This window comes from Lissotriton vulgaris, chromosome 5, assembly GCF_964263255.1.
Source record: "Lissotriton vulgaris chromosome 5, aLisVul1.2, whole genome shotgun sequence".
Taxonomy (NCBI): domain Eukaryota; kingdom Metazoa; phylum Chordata; class Amphibia; order Caudata; family Salamandridae; genus Lissotriton; species Lissotriton vulgaris.
Genome location: NC_141693.1, coordinates 1,046,067,695 through 1,046,090,207, shown reverse-complemented (window position 1 = coordinate 1,046,090,207; position 22,513 = coordinate 1,046,067,695). Strand labels below are relative to the sequence as shown.

The 22,513-nt window shown below is 46.1% G+C and overlaps 1 protein-coding gene across 1 annotated transcript in view; it reads right to left on the bottom strand.

Moving 5' to 3' along the window:
• The window catches only part of MRPL43 (mitochondrial ribosomal protein L43), a 135,870-nt gene that overhangs the window by 65,087 nt on the left and 48,270 nt on the right, over positions 1–22,513 (bottom strand). Inside the window, exon 2 of the mRNA XM_086920269.1 lies at positions 10,833–10,939. Coding sequence (XP_086776395.1) covers positions 10,833–10,939 — 107 coding nt within the window. The remainder of the gene's footprint in view (positions 1–10,832; positions 10,940–22,513) is intronic.

The window sequence follows — 22,513 nt, the reverse complement described above, 5'->3', positions numbered from 1 at the left end:
TCTTATATATAGGGGCAGCTACAAGTGCCGCGTCACTCCAACCACCACACCAGTTTGCGAGAGTCTTCACTTCTCATTAGAACTTTCTCCCACGACCACCTTCTCGGGCATCCTAGCATACCGCCCACCTGGCCCCCTCAATAACTTCATTACTAAGATAATAGATCTTGCTGCAAGCGTCGTCTTGACCTCATCCAATCTTACTTTGCTTGGTGACTTTAACCTATATCTAGACGACCCCCACAATTCATCGGCTAACAATCTCCGTTCCAACCTGCAAGCCATAGATTTATGCCAGAAGGGCTTCCACGTTACGCACAATAAAGGTCATCTTCTTGATCACATTTACAGTAACATAGATAACCTCATGGTTGAGACTCCGATTCCTCTACCCTGGACCGATCATTTTTTAATTCCCTTCACTTGGTGTACTAATTCCCCCCCTCTTCTCATAACCTCACTAAGCATCGAGGTAGGAAATGGCCCTCTCTTCCCCTGCCTGACTGGGAAGCTGCCCTTGCCAGAGATCCACCTGAGACGGCAACCAATCCTAGTAGGGCAACTAATAACTTCAATAACTGGATTTCCAGCACTCTTGACCAGGTCCTTCCCAAACATGTCTGTAATTCTATAAGAAGACCTAAAGTTGTCCCATGGTATACACCTGCCCTCAGACTCAGGAAATTAGCCTGCCGTAAACTTGAGAGAGCCTGGAGGCAGGACTATTCTCAACTCAGAAAAGCTGAGTATAGGGCTGCCATAAAACTCTATAAAATGGAGATAAAGGCGGCACAAGTTCTTTTTTATGAAGGGAAAATCAACGCAGCGGCGAATGCCCCCAGGGAAATCTTCAAAATCGCTAAATCCCTTATTTCGCCCCCCGCTGAGCGTCCCTCTGCCGAAGGCGCCCAAAACCGCTGTAATGATCTGGCCGTCTTTTTCTCTCAAAAGATTCAGGCCATATACTCCTCATTTAATAACACCAAGGATGATTTGGAATCCCTCACCACCCCTGACCCCTCTGTCCCTTGTAAGCTGGACGAAATCCCACTCCTTGACACCCCCGGACTAGACAAACTGATCCCTAAGATCACCTCCGGCTCTCCCAACGACCCAGCACCTCCTCAGACCCTCATCAAGGTCTTGGACGTCATTCGTCCAGTCATCTTAGACGCTCTTAACTCTTCCATCTCTTCCAAATCTGTTCCACCATCCTGGAAGTGTGCGATGGTGAAGGCCTTGTTAAAAAAAAACAACCTCGACCAGAGCAACTGGGCAAACTATCGCCCTATCTCTCTTCTTCCGTGGCTGAGCAAATTGCTTGAGAGGCACGTGAATAACATCTTAATGGACTACTTAGAGTCCAATAGCCTACTGCGAGCCTCTCAGACAGGGTTCCGTCCTCAGCACGGAACCGAAACCGCCCTCCTTGCGGTTACGGAAGAAGCGAGAGCCGTGCTGGACCGGGGAGGAAAAGTCGCCATCATCCTATTAGACCTCAGCGCCGCGTTCGACACGGTTAACCATGCCACGCTATTACATCGTCTGGCGGGCATGGGCGTGTCGGGCGCGGCCCTAGAATGGCTGACATCCTTCCTGGATGAGCGATTCTTTCAGGTCTTCGAGGGTGAGGCGGTGTCTCCCAAACACCCACTTAGGTGCGGGGTCCCCCAGGGCTCCTCCCTAAGTCCTACCCTTTTTAATGCCTACATGGAACCTCTAGACAGGATAGTCCATCCCTTTGGTGTGCGTATTGTCACCTACGCGGACGATACCCAATTGGTGGTCTCTTTAGACCACTCTGAGGGATCGTCCCCCACCTTAGGCCCCTGTCTAGAGGCTGTTGCCAGATGGATGCAATCTTCCTGTCTGAAACTCAATGGGGAGAAGACAGACATCATCCTACTGGGCAACCCCTCCCCCTCCGCCCTTGCATCCATCTGGCCACCATGTTTAGGCCAGTCTCCCGTCCCTAAGTCCCAGATAAAGAGCCTTGGGATCTGGCTCGATAAAGCACTTGACTTCTCGGTTCAGGCTACCAAGACGGCCGCCACCTGTTTTGGGCTAATGAGGATGTTGCAGAAGGTGCTCCCTCTGCTCCCATTCCAGGCGAGGAGGGTCATGGTCCAGGCCCTGATACTCTCCCGCCTGGACTATGGGAATGCTCTTTATATGGGAGTCCCGACCTCCGTCACTCAGAAGCTCCAAGTCACACAAAACAGTGCGGCTCGCCTACTCTAAAACATCCCCCGCTGGCAGTCAGCTAAGAACGCCCTAAAGGAACTGCACTGGCTCCCTGTGGCTGCAAGAGTGCAATTTAAGGCTATGTGTATTTTACACAAATCATTCCACCGAACGGGCCCCTCAATTCTACACCCCATGGTCACGCCATACGTCCCGTCCCGTTCCCTTCGCTCTTGCACCCTTCAGCTGGCAACGTCCATCAAAGTCAAGAAAGCCCGCTGGGGAGGCCGCTCCTTCTCCCATACGGCGGCTCGACTCTTGAATTCCCTCCCACTTTATCTTCGGGAACACAACAACCATATGTCTTTTAGGAAAGCCCTGAAAACGCACTTGTTTGCTAACATCTGCTGAACTACCCTGAGTCCGCACTAAGTAATCATTCACAAGCGCGGCGAGGCCTCCAGGTAGCTACGCGCTATACAAGTGCAATTTTCATTTCATTTCATGGGCCACCGTCCTCAGACAGCCTCAGCATTGATGACAGTCTACCCACATGGCCGCAAAAGTCAACCCTCTTAAGGAGGATCGAGGTCAGTGAGCACAGAACAGCAAGTCACCTGGCTGTGCATCTACTGCTACTGGCCATGCCTCCATAGCTGCCGGCTGCCCAGGCCCACCTGCTCAGTTGTGAGCTCCTGGGCCACCAACAGGAGAACAAGATGGGGTGGCCAAGCATGTGGGGCACCTCCCCTAAGTCAGGCAAAAACAGGTGCGTGACCAGGGCCCAGCCTGACCCACCGCCTCCAACAGCAGCAACAATCAGGCTGGTCCCTCTGGTGAATGTGGGGAACCAGTCATCAAGGGGCGTACAGCAAGGCACAGTCCAAAAACAGCTTCTCCAAGGGCCATCAATCCAAGACAAGGACACAGAGGGTCCGGGCCAGGCCCCTATACAACAGGTCGGCATCACCAAGGAGGCCAGCGCTCTCCAATCATCATGCAGGCCTCAACCACCTCTCTGGCCTTATGACTGTCTCTGCTGAAGTGTAGTTAAGACTCATGATGGAAGAATCAAAGGATTTTGCTTGGCTCAAGCAAGAGCTCTAGAACCAAACAGCCACAAGGCCTCACCCCCCTACAAATGTCTTAATATCCTGATAAACTATTTAAATAGCTTTTCAATTGCTGAGACATACACATTTGTGGCAAACGGGATTGTTTGTACTTCAAGTGCACAACAGATTATATGATGACCTCCAAAATATTAACACTGTTATAGTCTGCTTCACCTGCACCTTTTTAGGACCAATACATCACAATAAAGAACTTTGAGGAATGCCAACAACTTTTTTTTCTGTTTAATATTTTAAGTCTGTGTTCGACCCAGTTTTGGGGCCACAGGCAGGCAGTGTCTTCTGTGCCTCAACTGATAGGATCTCCGGGGCAAACAACCTCAATCTCAAGGCCTGTCCTACAATGGCTTAGCAAAACGGAACAACTTTTAGGGCAGCGAGGGTGAGTAGCCACATACCTTTTAGGGAGGTGCTCGAGTTCCAAGATCAAAAGTCAACCAACAGCCCAAATAAAATGAATGTCCCAGGGATGTGGAATTCCTCTAGCCCGACTCCCGGGACATATTGTTTGGGGTCAAGGGCAACAAGTTTTCAAGTGTATTTTGTCCTTGGGACAAGTAGGCCCAACCCCCTACAGCACAAACCCTTTGGCAGCCAGTTTACAGTATCACTTTATGGATCAGGAAAAGGCAATGTCTGCATTTAAGGTAATATTTGTGTCCATGTGTTCAATGCTGTTCAAGCTTGTATTTATGGTTCATTAATGCAAAGCCTTTATTATTAGGGTGAGCACTAAAAGTAAACGATGTAAGCTCGGCCTGCACTACTGACGGTAGTTTCAGTATAAATGTGAATACACGTTTTAAAAGTTTAGTAATATGAGGCTATGTATAATGCTCCCAGAATGCTCTCTGATTATAGGCAAATATTTGCCGAAGCTTCAAAGCAAGAGTGATGATTCGTTGCTTTCAAAATAAAATGTTTAAAAAAAAAATGCAAGTAGGAAAAAAAACATTTTGCTACTGTAAAATTTTAGGTACCATATCTTTGCAGCATCATTTAGCAACATGTTGATGTATGCTTGTATTTCCCCAAAAATATTCATAATCGAAAATCAGTGTAACCAGTTTAAATACGATTACCGGAAACAAAAATAAACAAGCATTGGCAAAGCCAGTAGGTCTGAAATTGGTGGTCAGCCTTTTGGTTTTGTCAATGCCTGACTTTTTCAGGCATGGTTTTTGTAAAACCGTATCCGTGTGGGAGCTGCTGGGCCCTCACCATTCTAACTAGCATTGGCAAAAGCAAAAATAATTGTTTTTGGTCTCAAAAAGCACACATTGCCACAGCAGTTCCGGGCACTGAACAAAACTACTTTGTGTGCCAATATGCTCCTTGTCAAAGAGTAGAATACTGTCACTGACAGTGAAGCCATCTGATAGACGGAGAGAATAAGAGACCGAGAGAGAGACAGAATTTTATTAAACACAATAGGTCATGGTTAACGCCTGGCCTAATTAGAAGCCCAATTATTAACGAAAGTCTCAAAAGTGCATCTATGGTATACATCCTTGCATTAAGTGCATATATACAGTTTCCATGAATTCACAAGAACTTACAGAAGTAGGCCAAGAAATAGTACTCCTAGAAATTATTTGTGAACTGCATTTTAGCATGAGCACATGTGCATGTGTAGATTGGCTCATGTGAAAATCTTAATGTTTCAAGTTCACTTTTCCTCTAACCACTTTTTTCCCAACCCTGGAAGAAGTTTTACATCTGCGACTGTCAGGAGCAAATTTCCAACCTTTTTGCAGTACGGGAAAAGATTAGAAAAGAGTTGATGCAAACCCAACACGCACGTTAGTAGGTTTGCACAGACTCAAAAGGGCATTCCAACCCTTGAACTATTTCTTACCAATACCTTCAGCCCAGTATGTGGACCTGTAGAATCGTGGCAGCATAAGGGAATTGCTAGTATGCAACCCTACAATGGTACTAGCCCTGGCATAATTAGAGAGGTTATATCAGAACTCTTATATCATGAGATTGCTGCCGTAATTTGTCGCCGCATTACATGGCACAAATGGGACAAGTGGGTTTTGTTACAGGGCAAGTTGAGTTATGAAGCAACCTGCCCAATGGACAAGTAGATATTTTATTAAATTCCACACCCCTGATGTCCAGTCTAATGCTAATCTTTGCAAGAAGGACAGTATTTTAATTACACAGCTCCACTTAATACCACACAGTACAATATGCTATATTTTGTCGGCACCACACCGCCTCACTCCCGTTGTATCCCTTTCTCCTATGCTCGCCCTGCTGGTTCTGGGTTCCCAGTCTCTATACAAGATATTCAGGTGTAGCGTGAGTAAAGCTCAGGTGCAGTACATTCATCCGCTGTTTCCGTGTGTGCGCAGTCTGGAGTATCAAGTCTTACTCCTCCATGGGATGAACATGTTCTCTCAGGGTTATTTCAGAGTGGTCTGGCACTCCGGCTGCATGTCTGCACACTCCTGAGAGCAGGAACACACTGGCAGTCCTCGGTGAAGCTTCCTTTATGCCAGCCTTCAGCAGTGGGCCTGCCCAGGCTTTCCTTTGTGGTCATGGCAGCCTGGAGGAGGCAGCTCAGTCATGACTGGTGCAGTCGATCGCCTGACCATCAACAGCCCTGCGATGATTCACTCCTTATTAGACACTCAGGAGGTGCAGTCCCAGGAGTGTCCCTCGCAAAAGGAACTTGGGGCCCATGTCCGGGACAACTGGACAACAGGTGTAGCTCCACAAAGGCCTTCAGCATCTTGGTAGAAGCATCCTTGCCTCGGCAGTCAGCAATATGGTAGATACAGCCATCCATGAACCATGTGCAGACAGGCAATCACAGCACCGCTCATTTAGTCACAGAATCGCGGTTAGCGGCAGGAACCAACAGGAGAATCTGGGGAGCCCTCCAAAATCTCTTTTGCATAGTATGCTTCTTCTGGGTGCCTCACAACCACCAGGGATGGCTGAACCTTGCTCCTTTCTTGATAGTCTCTTCTCCAGCAGGGCTAGGCAGTCTCAGCAGACTGACAGTACATTAGCTTCTAGGCATTTAAGGGCAGGTATACAGCTCCTCCAGCACAAGATTGAGACTTCCGCTAATAGTCCTCACCTAAAGCAGGCTGGCTATCAGAAAGAGCCCTGGTTGCACAGAAGCCCCCGAGTACTCTGCAGAGTACCCCCTTCCTTAGTCAGGAACTTGGAACTAGAACAAAGAGAGGTAGTTTGGATTCTACATTTACACTCAACTTGCAAATAGGAGATGTGGATCCACTGACTCCAACTACAGAATCAGTTTCGGGTAGTGCTTCTTTCAAGTGTTTTTCCAGACTGTTCTCCAGCATCAAGAGAGGCACAGAGAGGTGTGAGTTTTCTGCTGAAAGAGTAATCACGGAAAAACAAAAGTAAAAGACTCACAAAAAAGTTTCTTTGCCTCTGCACAATAGAGTCTGCAGCCCCATCTGTCTTTCCTTCCATCTACCAGATGGCAGTATTCAGGAAGAATAATCACCAGCTACCTGCAAGCAAAAGGCCTAATCCAATTTCTAGCGGCGCCCTGCCTCCACTTTCCTCACTACAGTGTCTGGCTGTCTTCCCTCCATCTTCAATATTGTCAGCAATACATTTCAACTTCCTGGGGAAACATCCAGGCTACAGACACAAATACACGAGCCTACTCTGAGGAGGTTGGCGCTAAGAACTAGGAAAGCACAAAGAAACAAAAAACTTTACATGAGTGGGGCAGGAGGCTTCCACTCCAGTGAAGCAGATAAAAATGTCTGGTCACAACTATTGATTCACAAAACATGGTATGCTACTCCCAACTCTCTACACACGCCAGATTAGCAAGATGCCAGGCTAAAAATAACTATCAGTATATCACATACATGCAGTCAGGCCTTCAGGACAGGAGGCGTTACACAAAAGGGGGTTGAACCCATGCAGTCACGGGGACCTGGGCGCTATGTATTACATATAAAAGGGGTCCCCGTAGATAGGGAAGGTGTATTGTGAGTTACATACACTGTAATTATTCAAAAGACACTAAAGCAAAAATTAAAGCAATTGTGGAATTGGCGTATATTATTTAATCACCAATAGTACCCGATTTCAAATTACAGTACAAAGTCATATAAATTGCAAGCCCCAAAGAGGGAGGCAGGGAGGAAAGGGGGGGGGGAAGAATAGTGCTCAAGGGAGTGTAAGGAGGGAGTAACACAGTATCAAGAAGTAACAATACAGAATTGAAGACGGTTATCAAAACAATTATAATACAAAAAGCCCAAATACAGGGCAAGATTCTTAAACACATTTACTGGATTAGAATTCAACGGTCACATCTGAACATTAGAGGGTTAGGGGATGTGCCGGAAAATCAACAAAAGAAAACAGTCGACGTTTCGACCCCTATCTGTAGGCCAATTAAAGTCCTTTCACGGGGTCTTCATCAGGACGTCACACAAGGGAAGGAAGAAGTGTGGGGCCATTAGCTCAAGGAGCGTAACTGCGCCGTCTACAATGGGGCAGAGACCGTGGGATGAGTAGTTCAACAGTGACAAACAACGGATGGGGTTTTCTATTTGATCAAGAGATAGGCGGGTCGCCTTGACTGCAACGCTCGAAGCGGAGGTTAAATGAATGTGGGTGTCGTCTGTCTGTGTTATAATCAGGGACGGGAGACGCAGCCGCGTCTGCTCAAGTCATGAAGTAAGCACCGAGTTGATATCGTATCGGATGGCTGATAAGTAGTCAAGATAGGGCACAGGTACCGACGTCTACTCGGGTCCTGAACGCGAACTCCGCGGTGTGTACAGGACCCGAGTAGACGTCGGTACCTGTGCCCTATCTTGACTACTTATCAGCCATCTGATACGATATCAACTCGGTGCTTACTTCATGACTTGAGCAGACGCGGCTGCGTCTCCCGTCACTGATTATAACACAGACAGACGACACCCACATTCATTTAACCTCCGCTTCGAGCGTTGCAGTCAAGGCGACCCGCCTATCTCTTGATCAAATAGAAAACCCCATCCGTTGTTTGTCACTGTTGAACTACTCATCCCACGGTCTCTGCCCCATTGTAGACGGCGCAGTTACGCTCCTTGAGCTAATGGCCCCACACTTCTTCCTTCCCTTGTGTGACGTCCTGATGAAGACCCCGTGAAAGGACTTTAATTGGCCTACAGATAGGGGTCGAAACGTCAACTGTTTTCTTTTTGTTGATTTTCCGGCACAACCCCTAACCCTCTAATGTTCAGATGTGACCGTTGAATTCTAATCCAGTAAATGTGTTTAAGAATCTTGCCCTGTATTTGGGCTTTTTGTTTTATAATTGTTTTGATAACCGTCTTCAATTCTGTATTGTTACTTCTTGATACTGTGTTACTCCCTCCTTACACTCCCTTGAGCACTATTCTTCCCCCCCCCCTTTCCTCCCTGCCTCCCTCTTTGGGGCTTGCAATTTATATGACTTTGTACTGTAATTTGAAATCACGTACTATTGGTGATTAAATAATATACGCCAATTCCACAATTGCTTTAATTTTTGCTTTAGTGTCTTTCGAATAATTACAGTGTATGTAACTCACAATACACCTTCCCTATCTACGGGGACCCCTTTTATATGTAATTCAGGACAGGAGGAACACAACTTTATGCCAGGCAAAGGACATTCCCGTCTCAACAAAAGGCATTTTGAGGTAGGGGAAAGTGACAGCAGCACAGTGATTTTTGCTCCGTGGACGAAAATGAGAGTGTGTTATGGTCCTTTTACAGTTAGAGACGTCGTAGTGGTTTAGTTGAGTTAGGACTCTGTCTTAATGTTATGCTTTGGTGTGGTTGTCTTGTTGAATGAGTGTGGCGGAGAAAGGTGCAAGGTAGCTTTTGTATGGTGTTGTCGTGTATATGTGGGACGTGGAATGGTGACTGTGAGGAATGGAAGTGAAATGCTGGACGAGTGTTGAGTATATAGGTTTGAAGAGTGCAGTAATTGCTGGGGACCCATCAGTGAACTGCCACTGTTAATTGTCCCTCTTAATAAATCATGTATCATTCTTATTATTTATTTGCAACAAGCTACAACATAAATGTTCTCTAGATGCCTATTGAATTAATTAAAAAATAAAGAGGGTGAAGAACCACTGATGCATGACAGTGGAAACAACTAGTGGGAAAACTGACACGTTTAAGACTTTTCTGTAAGCTTATGGCAGAGTTATTTTTTGCATCTGGTGGTAGGGCTTTACTTCCTTTTGGACCCAAACCCAGATGTGCTGATCACTTCTCAGACAGGTGTTTGTATCTGCAAGCAGCCAAAACTCAGGGGATCTTGAATATCACAAAACAATAATTTCCAATTCCGTACTAATAATATGGCGCACTTGTATGTTAGGGCTGTTATACACCAGGGTTAAGATTTTAAATAAAATACACTGCTGAGCTGACAGCCCGTGTGAGGATCTCAGTCTACTAGAGTTGCTCCCCCTCATCTTGGTTTATAGAACCAGAAGAGCTTCAGACCCTGAATATGAGCTATCTACTCAGGAGGAAGACTTCCTAAAACGTTTATTCTGAGGCCCATTTCGGAGTTTATCCCAGCTTTTAATATAATTGTATTGACATTAGGTCAGATGTACTGAGAGACTTCAGTTCTAGAAGATAAAATATAGATTTCACAACTGGGCCAATATGAGCATGGCGACTCCGTTATGCATCCCATGTGCTACCCAGGTGGTTTTTCCAGTTGGAAATGTTTAAGGCCAGGCAGGTCTTTGCCCCCGAAAGGGTGGATGGATTGCAGGTGTTGATATTACTACCCATAAACAGGTTATGGAACTCTACGCTCTTCTTTTCATGGCGGCCTAAAAGGTCGAATAGGTTCTAAATATGTCTGCCGTACCACCTTTTGCTCTACTTCGGCAGCCGTGTCTGCCCTGCACAAGGAAGACATTTTGAGATTATTGTGGTCCAGTAATTTTTTTATAGTAGTGGGGTTAATAAAAAAAAATCTCAAGTCCTCGAACATACCCTCCCCAATAAATGTACCTGTTGCAAGACAGTGTGGGCATCATCATTGACCAACTCCAACATACACATTGCAGAATTTATTGTACAGAGCGAATTCATATCTAACCTTTTCTGCTTTGGGGCAATATTTCCAGGTCAGGAATAAGAAGAGTGGGGTTTGACCGAGAAAGGGCAATACTGGTGGGTCTAGCATATACGCAACTCCTTGGCTCGTCTGTAGATTAGGGTGGATTAGTAGCGCTAATTCTGTTGATTCTTGAGGCACAGCATCTGCGTACGCGGTTACTTGGGGTGGGATGGCACTAGGAAAGGACAGAGTTGAGGTGTGCCATACATGCCAATTCTTATCTACTCCATTTGGTAGAATTTCTGTATCAGGGTTCCACGAAACACAGAGACTCTTCATTTCTACAAATGGTTGGCTTCTGGTCTAGTTCATGGAGTGATAATAATGGCATAACTAGCATGCGATCTGAAGTGCTTACGTTTTCAAGTACTTACAATATTCTGCTATGAGCTTAGGATGGCTGCATTTCTGGGGAGTAACATACATCACAATGCCAGGATTCCGTTTGGCAAAATCTACAACGTTTTCTTCTATAAACTCTCTGGAAAAGAAAAAAAATAACAATTAAAATAGTCCGGCGTGTGAACTCTAAAACACATATGCTCGAGGTAAAAATACAATGTGTGTACATAGTGTACACATATCGATCTGTTACAGTTCATTGGATTAACATGTGAATGTCATTCCCCATCACAAAATTGAAAAACAGATTGGAACCTCAAGAAGAACTGATTATTTATACAGTAACAATCATTTTCTGCACGATTTAATCTAATGATCAATTCGAGCACGTTCCCAGATTCTTTGCAAGACCTTATAAAAAAATGCAAACCCGATATTGCAAACCTACGGTCTCCATAACATAAGCACCACTAATACTCATACTGCAGTGCACAGAAACCTCAGTTTCCAAAGTTTCTCCAGAGAACAATATATTCCAGATCATCCTAAAGCCCAAAACTGACTGGTATATTTTGAGGAGCTGAGAAAAAGATTGTGTGCTGAATGAATAACCATACAGTAGGAGGAAACAGTCATCTTTTTAAATTAACATTTGCTCACATATTGGCCCTGCAGTGTCAAAATTGAACAGAATGCCAAGGAGCAGTCAAAGTATATGAAATACACAGGAAAACTAAGCAGAGAGCATAGGTTTGAAACCGGCTTGATGCAAATGGGGTTTAACTCCATATTCCGAGTAATGAAAACAGATTCTGTAAACGTTTTATTTGGACCATACCTCACAGGGGAAGACTAGTGCACCTCCTCTATCGCCCACCAAGATTTGCTCTTTTTAAAAATCTGACTTTTAGGTCTCGTCTAGCGAACGCAGCGCATGAGTTGCTTCGCCTTGGCAAGCCTATTGTTGTAGGTTTGGTGCACGAAGGGAGACAAACCATGTGTACGCAAGGACAGGCGATGTGAATGCTCATGGCATCTCCGCTCTGGTTTTCAGTTTCACTGCTGCCAATTAAACTCCTCTTTGCCGTGCCATCACGCGCCCGGACAAGAGATGTGCACGAGTTTGCTGTGTGGGCACATCGCTTTGGCGTGCTTTCACTTTCTATACAAACTTTCTTTACGGCGTTTCCTAGGTCAGAGCTTGTTTTTCTTGGTCATGGTCGGTGGATACGCGCTCAGGCTCCATGCAATGCGGAAGACGACGAGAACGAGATGCTGTGCAGTAAAACATCAACACGTGGGCATGATATACTGAAAGAGTGCGTAAAACTGGCGCGAGCGCTTCTAAAAACAACCATTTTTGTCACCTATCGGTCAGAGCATGGAGAATACATAAGTAGAGAAAATGACCTATGTGGCATATGGTAAAATGCTTCCGTCCGGTGTTTTTCTTTTTCAAAACATTTCAGGCGTGCTAGCCGGGATCAGCTCAGGTAAACCGGGCCCACAGCTCCCATAATACATTATGGCGTTAAACAAGTTTCACAGACTAAAACATAACATTTATATCGCATGAAGTCATTTGGTAAACTTGACAGCCCTGTATGTGACCCTAGCGCGGTTTACAAAATTAGCAGCCGCTCGGGAATGTATATTTAGGTCAGTGAAAATAAATGTGGCCCAAAAATATTTTTTGAAAGAAGTAAACACATTTGTCTGCATTCACTTGTTTATTTCTCCTGTGCGAAGTTCAAATTCCACGTTGTCATTTTAGTACAGCTTAATTAAGAGAAATCCCTCCTTATGTTCCATGCATATAAAGCTTATTTAATATTAGTGGCTTTCCTCTAAACCCCACCACCTTAGCAGGCAGGCAAGGGAGGTGGTGTGTGTGTGTGTGTTAGGGTGGGGAAAGATATGTAAGGGGCCGTGGAAGTAGAGGTGCGGGAGGTGTTGCTGCGCCCCTTAAGTAACCTTGCTGGAAGTCAGGAGGGGAATGGGCAATAAGGAGGCCTTTATTTTTTGTTCTTATCATGTTTCATTTACTGTATCTTCAGACAGAGGTCAAATGTCAGACATATTCTTCTAACATATTGCTGCGTATTCTTTTAACATGGAGATCGCGGTTTACTTTTCTTTTCTCCTATTGCAAATCGTGGGAAATTTATATTAAGAACCAAGTGATAGTCTTGCTGTGGTACAAGGAGAGTGAAAGGAAAGGCTATAGGATCTCAAATGTGTTCAAACACACCAACATTTTAATATTTGTAAATGAACTGTACAAATATATCAAAATACATGCAAAGCAAATTAAGTTCAAATGAAGGATAATGGTTTTATGTAATTCTGTATTGTGATGGGAACTAAGATTTTAATAAGTTGAAAAAACAAGTATTTGCAATGCAATAAGTCTCGCATTTACGCAAGATTGAGCTATTGGCATTATAAATGTCATTGCCTTTTATTTACATAGATAAAATGCATTCTCATTTACAATGCTAATAGCTTAAACTTTCGCAAGTGCGAGACCTATTGCATTGCAAATGCTTGTTTTTAGATGGTAAAGCCATTTATCAAATTCTCTGTTTTCTGAACAAGGAATCCAAATACTCGTAATATTTTAACATTACTTAGAGAGATCATTAAACTGGTGACTTTCAGCATTGAAAAATTACCTTCTGGAACACAACGTGTTAGCTGGTCGAATATATTGATTCTCCTGCACAATTTTAACAACAGTCTGTTTACAATTAAATGGATGACTAATAAATGAATGCAGTTGGTTGATGTGGTTGATGCGCCTTCACTTTTCCTGATAAAATTATACAAGGTCTTCAACTTTTTCTTCAGTGACTTGAATCCTACATGAAGTATCCTTATCAACTACACTCGATCAAACTACAGTTGATTTAACTCTACATTTTAACAAAATGTTTTATTGTCCATTGACTGGAGTATTTTCATATTTAAAATTTCAAAAAGTAAACTAAACACCTAATTTCATAGCCTTATATTTCGGTTGTACCAACAAAAGTTGTTAATAGTTCCATGAAAGTTACTTTTGGATTTGTGTTATGTGTCCTATATACGTTTTAGTATCTGTTTGCTGTGGTGTGTTCGTTACTCGTGAAACATGACTCGACCACAGATTTTACCAACCTTCTGGTGAGAAGGATCCTCTCAAGGTTTCAGCACCCCTACATCTAGGATTAACCTCTCGTTTTACTGTACAATGTCTAACTTGGGTAGACTTGCGGGTGTGGCTACTAAACACCTTTGTCACTTCTTTGTAATTGGTTTCAACAATACAAACAACTAAACAATGGGCTCAGTATTAACAATCGTGTTACAATGTAGGTTCTGACCATTAGAAGACAAACAATTACCTTGAAAGTAACGCCGAAGGCAAATTATATTTCAAAGCCCATTGAACTTTTGAAGGTCATATAAAAGGGAAATATAAAGTACCTTAGAAAGGTCTAATGAAGAAATATGAAGGACATACTAAGCCTAAGCTGATGAAGAAGAAAAATAGATTTCATTAGAGATAATTTGCTATCTACACAGTTTTTGGTAAATGGATGAATTTAGAAAACCACTTTATTGTAGTAAAACTAAATACAAGGCTCAGTGAAAAAAGCATGCAGCTCATATGCTGATTTTTTTTTTTTTTTTAATGTTCACTGGCGGTTGTGGTGGCAAAGCGCAACCTGGCCAAGTGCTGGGGGGCTAGGCCACACCTAAGCGTGAAAGACTGGCAAGCGGATTTAGATTGGTGTTGGCTAGCAGAACGAACAATCTATCAAAATAGAGGATGTCTCAAAAATGGGAGAAAATCTGTGGACAGTGGTGGGTATTCCGTAGGCTGTGATGGGTTTTCGAAAGAGTGGAAAGGGGCGACCACTCTGTCCCCCCGAACGTATGGTTGGGTGCCCCGATCCTCCCGGGAAACCATTTTGGGCGGGGGGGGCGTGTCTCGGCTGGTATGCCCGAAGCGGCGTAGCCGGGGCGCGCCTTTTCCCGCCCAAGCGGGGTTGTCCTAGACACCTACACCGATGGCCACGCCCAGTATACGTACTGGAGGAGGGTACACGCCCTCCCGAAGAAGAATAAATAGAGCGGGATCCGAAGAAGCGTCCTCTTGTTCCTGTGCTCTGAAGGCTGCACCCCCTCGTTGCTCGTGAGCACTCGACGGAACAAGGAGCAATTTTGGGAACTTGTAATTCTTGTGTTTCTCTTTCAGTGACTTTAAGGCGAAGAATCCGGGACCGTGTTGATCGACTCGGAGCGGATAATCGAAACCATGTCTGGCAAGAAGGCAGGAAAGGGTTCCGAGACAGACAAGGTGCTACGCATGTTGGTGAACCGAATGGCGGGCATGGAACGAAAAGTCGGACAGGTCCCAGCGCTTGGTCGAGATTTGGCGGTCGTCAAAAAGCAACTGGCTGCAATGAACAAGCCTGGTAACCCTAAGAAGGTAATAGGCCCGGCCTTGCCGGGAATCGTCCCCGAGGGTAGAGGGAAACGGGTCAAGAAGAGGGCGGTTGCAGGGGAGGTTCCGGTCCCTGAGGTGCCCCCGGTCACCCCTGTCACACCAGCTAGTGACCCGGTACCAATCCCAGAAGCGGGTCAACCGATCCCGGTTGTGATTACGCCCGCTAACGATGAGGATATGCCTCCTGAACTGGCCACCCAGTTGGCCGCATGGCTCAATAAGAAGGCAGGGGGTGCTACGGCGCCTGGAGACACGGCCGAAGAGGCCAAGTTACTAATCCAGCAGTTGCGGCAGTCGCGGGATGCCGCGAAGGCGAATCTTCCTCTTGTTTCCCCACAGGTGATACCGGAAGGACCGGCAGCAGGTCGCGAGAAAACGGCGGGAACAACCGAACCGGGTAAGCTCGCTTTGCCGCTGGCGGGGGAGGGCTCATTACCCTCAAGGCGGGAGAGGGTGGTACAACATATCCCGATTGCCACGAAAGAATTGATATGGGCAGACAAGTATGTCAATATGTTTTCGTTATTAACTGACCATCGCGAGATGGAATATGCTAAAACACAGAAAGATTTGTGGCACCCGAGTGTCTGGCGCGCCAAGATGGCGGACTTTAGGGTGGAGGAGACGATAACGAATTGGGCGAAGGCCTTTGCAATGTTTACTGCGATTATTGGTGAACGTAAGCCCGAGGTATTGACTGAACTGTCTTGTTATCAAACTCGTATAATGGATTTTTGTGAAATGTATGAGGGGGACGAATGGAAAGGTTACGACATGAAATTCCGTAAAGCGAAAGAGTATGATTCCTCTCTGACATGGGACTGCCTCGACTCAATTTCTTGGCATAAACAGCTCCTGCCTGGGACGGCAGGGACGTCCTCGCCAGGCGGGAGTGGGTCGGGGGTTTCCCGCCAAAAGCCCGCGGTGCCCTTTCGAGCAGGCGCCGGTGGTGATCACCAGCCGAAAACCGGCGGGAATGGTGGAAAGCGGGGGGTCTGTTGGGGCTTCAATCGAGGCAACTGTAACAAACCGCAAGGAACATGTAGGTTCAAGCATGTGTGTGCGGGCTGTGGGAATTCCTCACACCCGGAGAGTTCATGTAGATCCAAGAATAACGGGGGGAGGGGGAGGAAAGGGAGGCTCCAAGCAGGAGTGAGGCTGATCGTTGTGACCAATTGCCTACACCCGTTGATCTCATGGCTATGACTCCTTGGTTAAACAAGTACCCTGATCATGTCTCCGCTGGGGTGTTGTGGAAGGGATTCTTATACGGCTTCCACATCCCGGCGGGGGATTTTCGAGGGGAACGTTTTTGTAGAAACCAGCTATCAGCGCAGCAGAATCCAAGTGTGGTAGAGAGGAAAATTGCAAAAGAAGTGAGTCTAGGGCGAGTGGCAGGGCCTTTTTTAGCGCCCGCCAGGGGCGGATTTCATCTGTTCCCCATTGGGGGTGGTCCCGAAGAAGGAACCAGGGGAGTTTAGGCTGATCCATAACCTGTCTACTCCAAGGGGTTTTTCGGTGAACGATGCTATTGACCCAGAAGTTTGTTCAGTGCGGTACGCATCATTCGAAGATGCCGTCACCATGTTAAATCGCCTGGGCCCTGGGGCGCTGATGGCAAAATCAGATATCGAATCAGCGTTCCGGTTGCTCCCGGTACACCCACAGGATCAGCGTTTGCTAGGTTTTGCTTTCCAAGGGAGTTATTACACGGATAAATGCATGCCAATGGGTTGCTCCATTTCCTGTGCCTATTTTGAAAAATTCAGCTGTTTTCTAGAGTGGGCATTCACCGAGGCCACAGGGCATAGGCATGTTATGCATTATCTAGATGACTTTCTGTTCTTGGGAGCAGCCGGCGACACGAAATGTGCGCAGGCGCTACAGGACTTTTGCATCCTCATGAGGGAGTTCGGAGTCCCATTGGCACCAGGTAAGACGGTTGGACCATCTACTTCACTGGAGTTTCTGGGAATTGAGCTCGATTCTGTGGAGGGATGTTTCCGTTTGCCGGTGGGAAAGGTAGCTACATTTAGGGCTTCCCTGGAATTTTGCCTTAGTAAAGAGAAAGTGACCCTGCACCAGTTACAGCAAACAGTGGGTCAGCTTAACTTTGCCTTGAGAGTTATACCAATGGCCCGCCCCTTTTCACGCTCTATTGCACAAGCTATGGTTGGTCTAAAAGAAGGACACCACCGCACAAGACTGTCTGCTGAGGTTCGCCAGGATATGCGCATTTGGTTGGCATTTCTGGCGGACTTCAACGGTCGAGTAGTGTGGAACAAGCCGCCAGCGTCTTCGGACGAGCTGGGTTTGTGGACTGACTCGGTGGGGAGCATGGGATTTGGCGCCATCTTTGGTAACCGATGGTCGGCGCAAACATGGCCGGCATGGTGGCACTACTGCGGGCTCACAAGTAACATTGGGTTCCTGGAGCTATTCCCTATTTTTGTTGCTCTGATGGCATGGCCGGACGATTTCAGAGACCGCTCTGTGATATTTTGGTCTGATAATATGACTGTTGTCGAATGCATTAACAATCAGGCAGCACGCTACAAATGGATCTTGAGATTGTTGAAGGAAGTTGTGCTGCTTTGCATGAAACTGAATGTACAGTTCAGGTCGAAACATGTGCCGGGCGTACTGAATCATGCAGCTGATGCACTCTCTCGTTCACATATGCAGGCGTTCAGTGGTTATCTACCTACAGCGGATCTGGTGGCGGCACCATTCCCCGAAGCGCTTTGGATAATCGGTGCCTCGGATTACAAGACCTCGTGGCAGCAAGCCTAGCCCCCAGGACAAGGAAAGCATACGAAGGAGCGTTTCGTTCCTACTGCGCTTTTTTGGGTCCGACAGGGAGTCAGAGCTGGGGTCAGGAGGAATCCTTACTGGGGTTCCTGGTGGCGCTACACAGAGAAGGCCGATCAGCGGCAACGGCCAGTAGGCATAGGGTGGCCATTTCATTCATGGCGCAGGTGCATGGCATAAAAGACCCAACAAGTTCATTTTTGGCGAGGAAAGCCCTTCGCGGCTGGCAGCGCTTTGAGGGTCGCAAGCAGGATGAGAGGCGCCCGATTGGCTTAGAAAGGTTGTCCCTACTTATGGCGAAACTAGTCGAGACATGCTCCTCCCAATTCGAGGCGGTTTTGTTCCAGGCAGCTTTCGCATTAGCGTTCCATGGGGCGATGCGGGTGAGCGAACTGGTCGCTAGGAATAAAAAAGACGTTGAGGGAGACCTGTGCAGGAATCACGTCCTAATTAGGGGTGATTCGATGGTAGTAACGATAGCCAGGTCCAAGACCGACCAGGGGGCTATGGGAAACAGTGTTATTGTACAGCACATGCGTGGGTCCCCCACATGCCCAATACTGTGTATAGAGGAATACTTGGCACTGAGGGCTGCTACGTGGGGGGGAAGTTTGCTGAGGCACAAGGATGGCACCCCACTGACGAGGTTTCAGTTCCAGAGGGTGCTAGCACTGACTATCGCTGCGGCGGGCATGGACCTGTGCGATTTTGGGACCCACTCCTTTAGGATAGGGGCTGCTACTGAGGCTACAGCCAGGGGTCAGAGTGCAGATGAAGTAAAACAGTTGGGACGATGGTCCTCGAATTGCTTCAAAAGGTATGTGCGATTGCACATGTTGTAAGTCAATTGACATGCACTCAAGCTTCTTGTCTTTTATTTGAATTACAGTTTCGCGAGCATATCATGCGGGGCGGAATCTGCAGTTGACCCAGCACCAGGAGACCAGCGGTCATGGATCACCGTCTGAGGAGAGAGTGGTGTGGGTCGTGGGCCACTCATACGTGAGGCGGGCCGGGGACGTATTCAAAGCAGGTGACGCGACTCGCGCAGCTGGGGAATACGGGTACAGAGTGGCCTTCCACGGAAGGGGCGGGCTCTGTATTGACCAATTCGAATCTTTTGTTGAGGGTCTCTTAGGGCGGCAGAGGTCACCGCCATCTGTAGTCATAGTACACCTGGGGGGTAATGACTTGGTGACACTGGGTAGACGAGTATTGTTCGAGCAAGTTTTATCTGCCGTTAGCTGGTTGGCAAAAAGAATCCCGGGGTGCACGATTGCCTGGTCCCACATGATTCCCAGGAAAGCATGGCGGGGGGGCCTTTCGGTGTCAGCACTGAACCATTCGGTGAAGAAGGTTAACAATAAAATTGGTAGATTGTTTCGCTCTGCGCAGTTGCATAGCATTCCTCATGGGTGTATTCGGGGTGATCACATGTATCTGAATGATGGAGTTCACCTGTCCCGGGAGGGGAATGTTTTACTCATAGGAGACTTCATAGCATGGCTAAGGGGTTTGAGGAAGCATGACCTTTAGGAGGAGTTTGGGGGGGCCGGATAGCCGGTCAACTATCCGGCCTGTGGCGGTAAGGTCATGATCGGTGAGCAGTAATTTCAAGGTCCCTAGAGGGGGGCGCCACCTACTATGGATGGGAGCGCCCGGGGGGAGGCGGCCATTGGCCCCTCCCACTTGGAGGCGGCACCCACAAAGGATGGGTCGCCTAAGGGGAGACGGCGGCTATATGCCCCTCCTACGAATTTCCCGGGGCCCGGATATCCGCGACGGCGGATAGAGAATGTGGGAAAGGGGGGAGGGGGTAGGGGGGGGGGGGGGGGTCGAGTCCACGTTGTCCTTCCTACAGATACCTCACACGGGAGCTCGGACGACCTTTAAGATGGCGTCGAGCGGAAAGGGGGGCCCCCAACAAGACAAGGGAAATTACAGTTGGCAATGAGGGTACAGTCCTCTGCGTAGCCGCCACTCACACCGTGAGGGCGAGAGTTTTGGTAGTAGGGATCTGACACCGGTTAAGACCTTGCCGTTGGCCCTTAATGCTAGGATGTACAATTTTAATTTAGAATGTATGCATTTGCAGGATGTTAGACTCGGCTAGGAAACCTTTGTATTAGAGATTTGTTAAGGTTAGCCAAAGAACATGTCTTCATCGAAATGTAATAAATGAAAATTGTACATGATTATGAAACTTTTATTTAATGTTTTAAATTTTCTTTCATATTTTAATACGGCCGGAGGGTGACTCCCTCCCGCCTTCCAAAAGTTCAGAACTGCGTCCGACTTCCCATCCTTGGGGATTGTGTTGGGAGGGGGTGACGGGCATCCCGGACATATGGGAATGGTAGTCCATCCTCATGGTGATAGTCTCCCAAACGACGAAATGTTAAATGTAAACAGACTGGTCAAAACATTACTTGTATCACTGATGAACTGCTGGTTGTGCTGTTGTAATAAAACGATTTTTTTTAAAAACAGTTCTTCACTGTAATAAACACGGTGTTCAGAGTCATAAGCTCATCTGTTCTCTAGTCAGCACGAGAAGAGCTATGTTAAGGTGTCAATGAATAACTTGAAAATGTATTTTTTATTTAGATTTTTCCTGCCAACATAGTAACTTCTCACCACTTTTAATGTGAAAAATGTATCCTAGTGATCGATTGTATGCAGAGTGGACCAGACAACAAAAATACTTCCACAGTCCAGTGATTTAAGTGTATTTAAAAACTGTAGATGCAAAGCCCGTTAGCTCAGTACGTCCCCAAAAAATCTTCCCTGGGCCTTTTCTGGTGTACCTTACCATATCCATGATCGCTCCCAAAAGTTGGGCATTATTGCTCAAGCTTTCGAAAAAAGACAAAGGTGTGAAGATGAGTGATGAAAAAGCTGATTAGCCCACAAGATCCATCGCCTGCATCAAATGCACATTTTCCTGAAACAGAAAGCAATTGCTCATGAAGGTTTGAAAGACAGAGTTAGCTTGATCAAAATGGGTTCACCAGGTTTATATCAGACCCTGAGATCACAATACATTTTTAGACCTTTGGAAAAAAAGAGTAAAGCTCTTGACTGGACCAATACAAAAGATGGTTGCAAAAGGCTTTAAAAACTTTTCCAGTAGGTTCTCATTTTATTTGCTCAACTTATTTGTCCATTTCCTTGCTTCTTCAGGGTTGCTACTACTGTGGTATTTTCTGTTCAAATCAGAAAGTTCTTGCCCTTCAGAAAAGGAAGAACATTTGCAGACTAAAATATTGGCCACAGATGAAGCAAAATGGTGTGCAAGCACAATTCATACACCACTCATAGATTGAGGAATAATTGATTCCTCGGCCATTCTTAGGCACTAGTCATGCGCATCACCTAAGGAGGAATGATAAGCAGGACGTCTTGAACCGATTACTGCTTTCTGCTGTTCTCAAGGAAACATGAAGCATAAAAAAGCTAGACTTCCCAGAGTTTGGACTGTGGTGTCACTGGCCAAAGGAGACTGTTACCCCACGGTGAATGTATACGGCACTTGACATGTAGGATGCAATATGTTAGTGTAACGACTACTGCACCAATAGGTTGTCTATCTGGAAATTAATTAATACATAGAGAGCAGATTATTCAACAATGCCCTTCATCTAAAATGTCCTCCAAGTGGGAACCACTGCTAGAGATTACACCACATTTCTTTATCAAAGGAGGAACTTTGAATCCACTTCAAAGCTTACCACAACGATAAGCTTCTAGGACCCCCACTTCATCAGACATAATCCTGACTGATATATTATCGACATGAGTACAAACTGTGCAATCTGTCTCCTAGAACCCTGAAATGTGCATCAACTGCCATCAACTCTTATGAATGTTTCTCGGAAAAACCTGTAAACAAATGGTAAGGGGCAAATGGGTAATGGAAGCATCCAGCCAGAAATTGAAGATGCTTCACATCCAAGGACAGTTATGAATAAGGAAGTGAGCATCTTTAAGGCAACGTATTTGGAACATGGGAGAAAGAATATTAGCCACAGCGACCTTCTTGATTATTTTCTTATTAAGAGGAAGATGTCTCCAACAATCAAAGTTACAGCGGAGTACAGGCACAATATAACACAGTTTTCAGACCAAAGTGACATAATTAATTAAAACGGAATAAAGCAATTGTTTTGTTAACATAGATATTTTTTTTTTAAATGAACTGGCCTTCGCAACTGCCAAAGACAACAATGACCGCACTTCTAAAGAAGATTTTCTCTGAAACACTCATCTTTGGTCTGGATTAACATGGCATCTCCTATCCGTTTAGTTTTCTGTTCGCATCAGCCTGTGGTAATAAAAGAACATTTAGAAAATCAGAGAAGAAAGTGACAAAGTGATCTGGATCACCTACTTTGTAGGCAGAAAGGA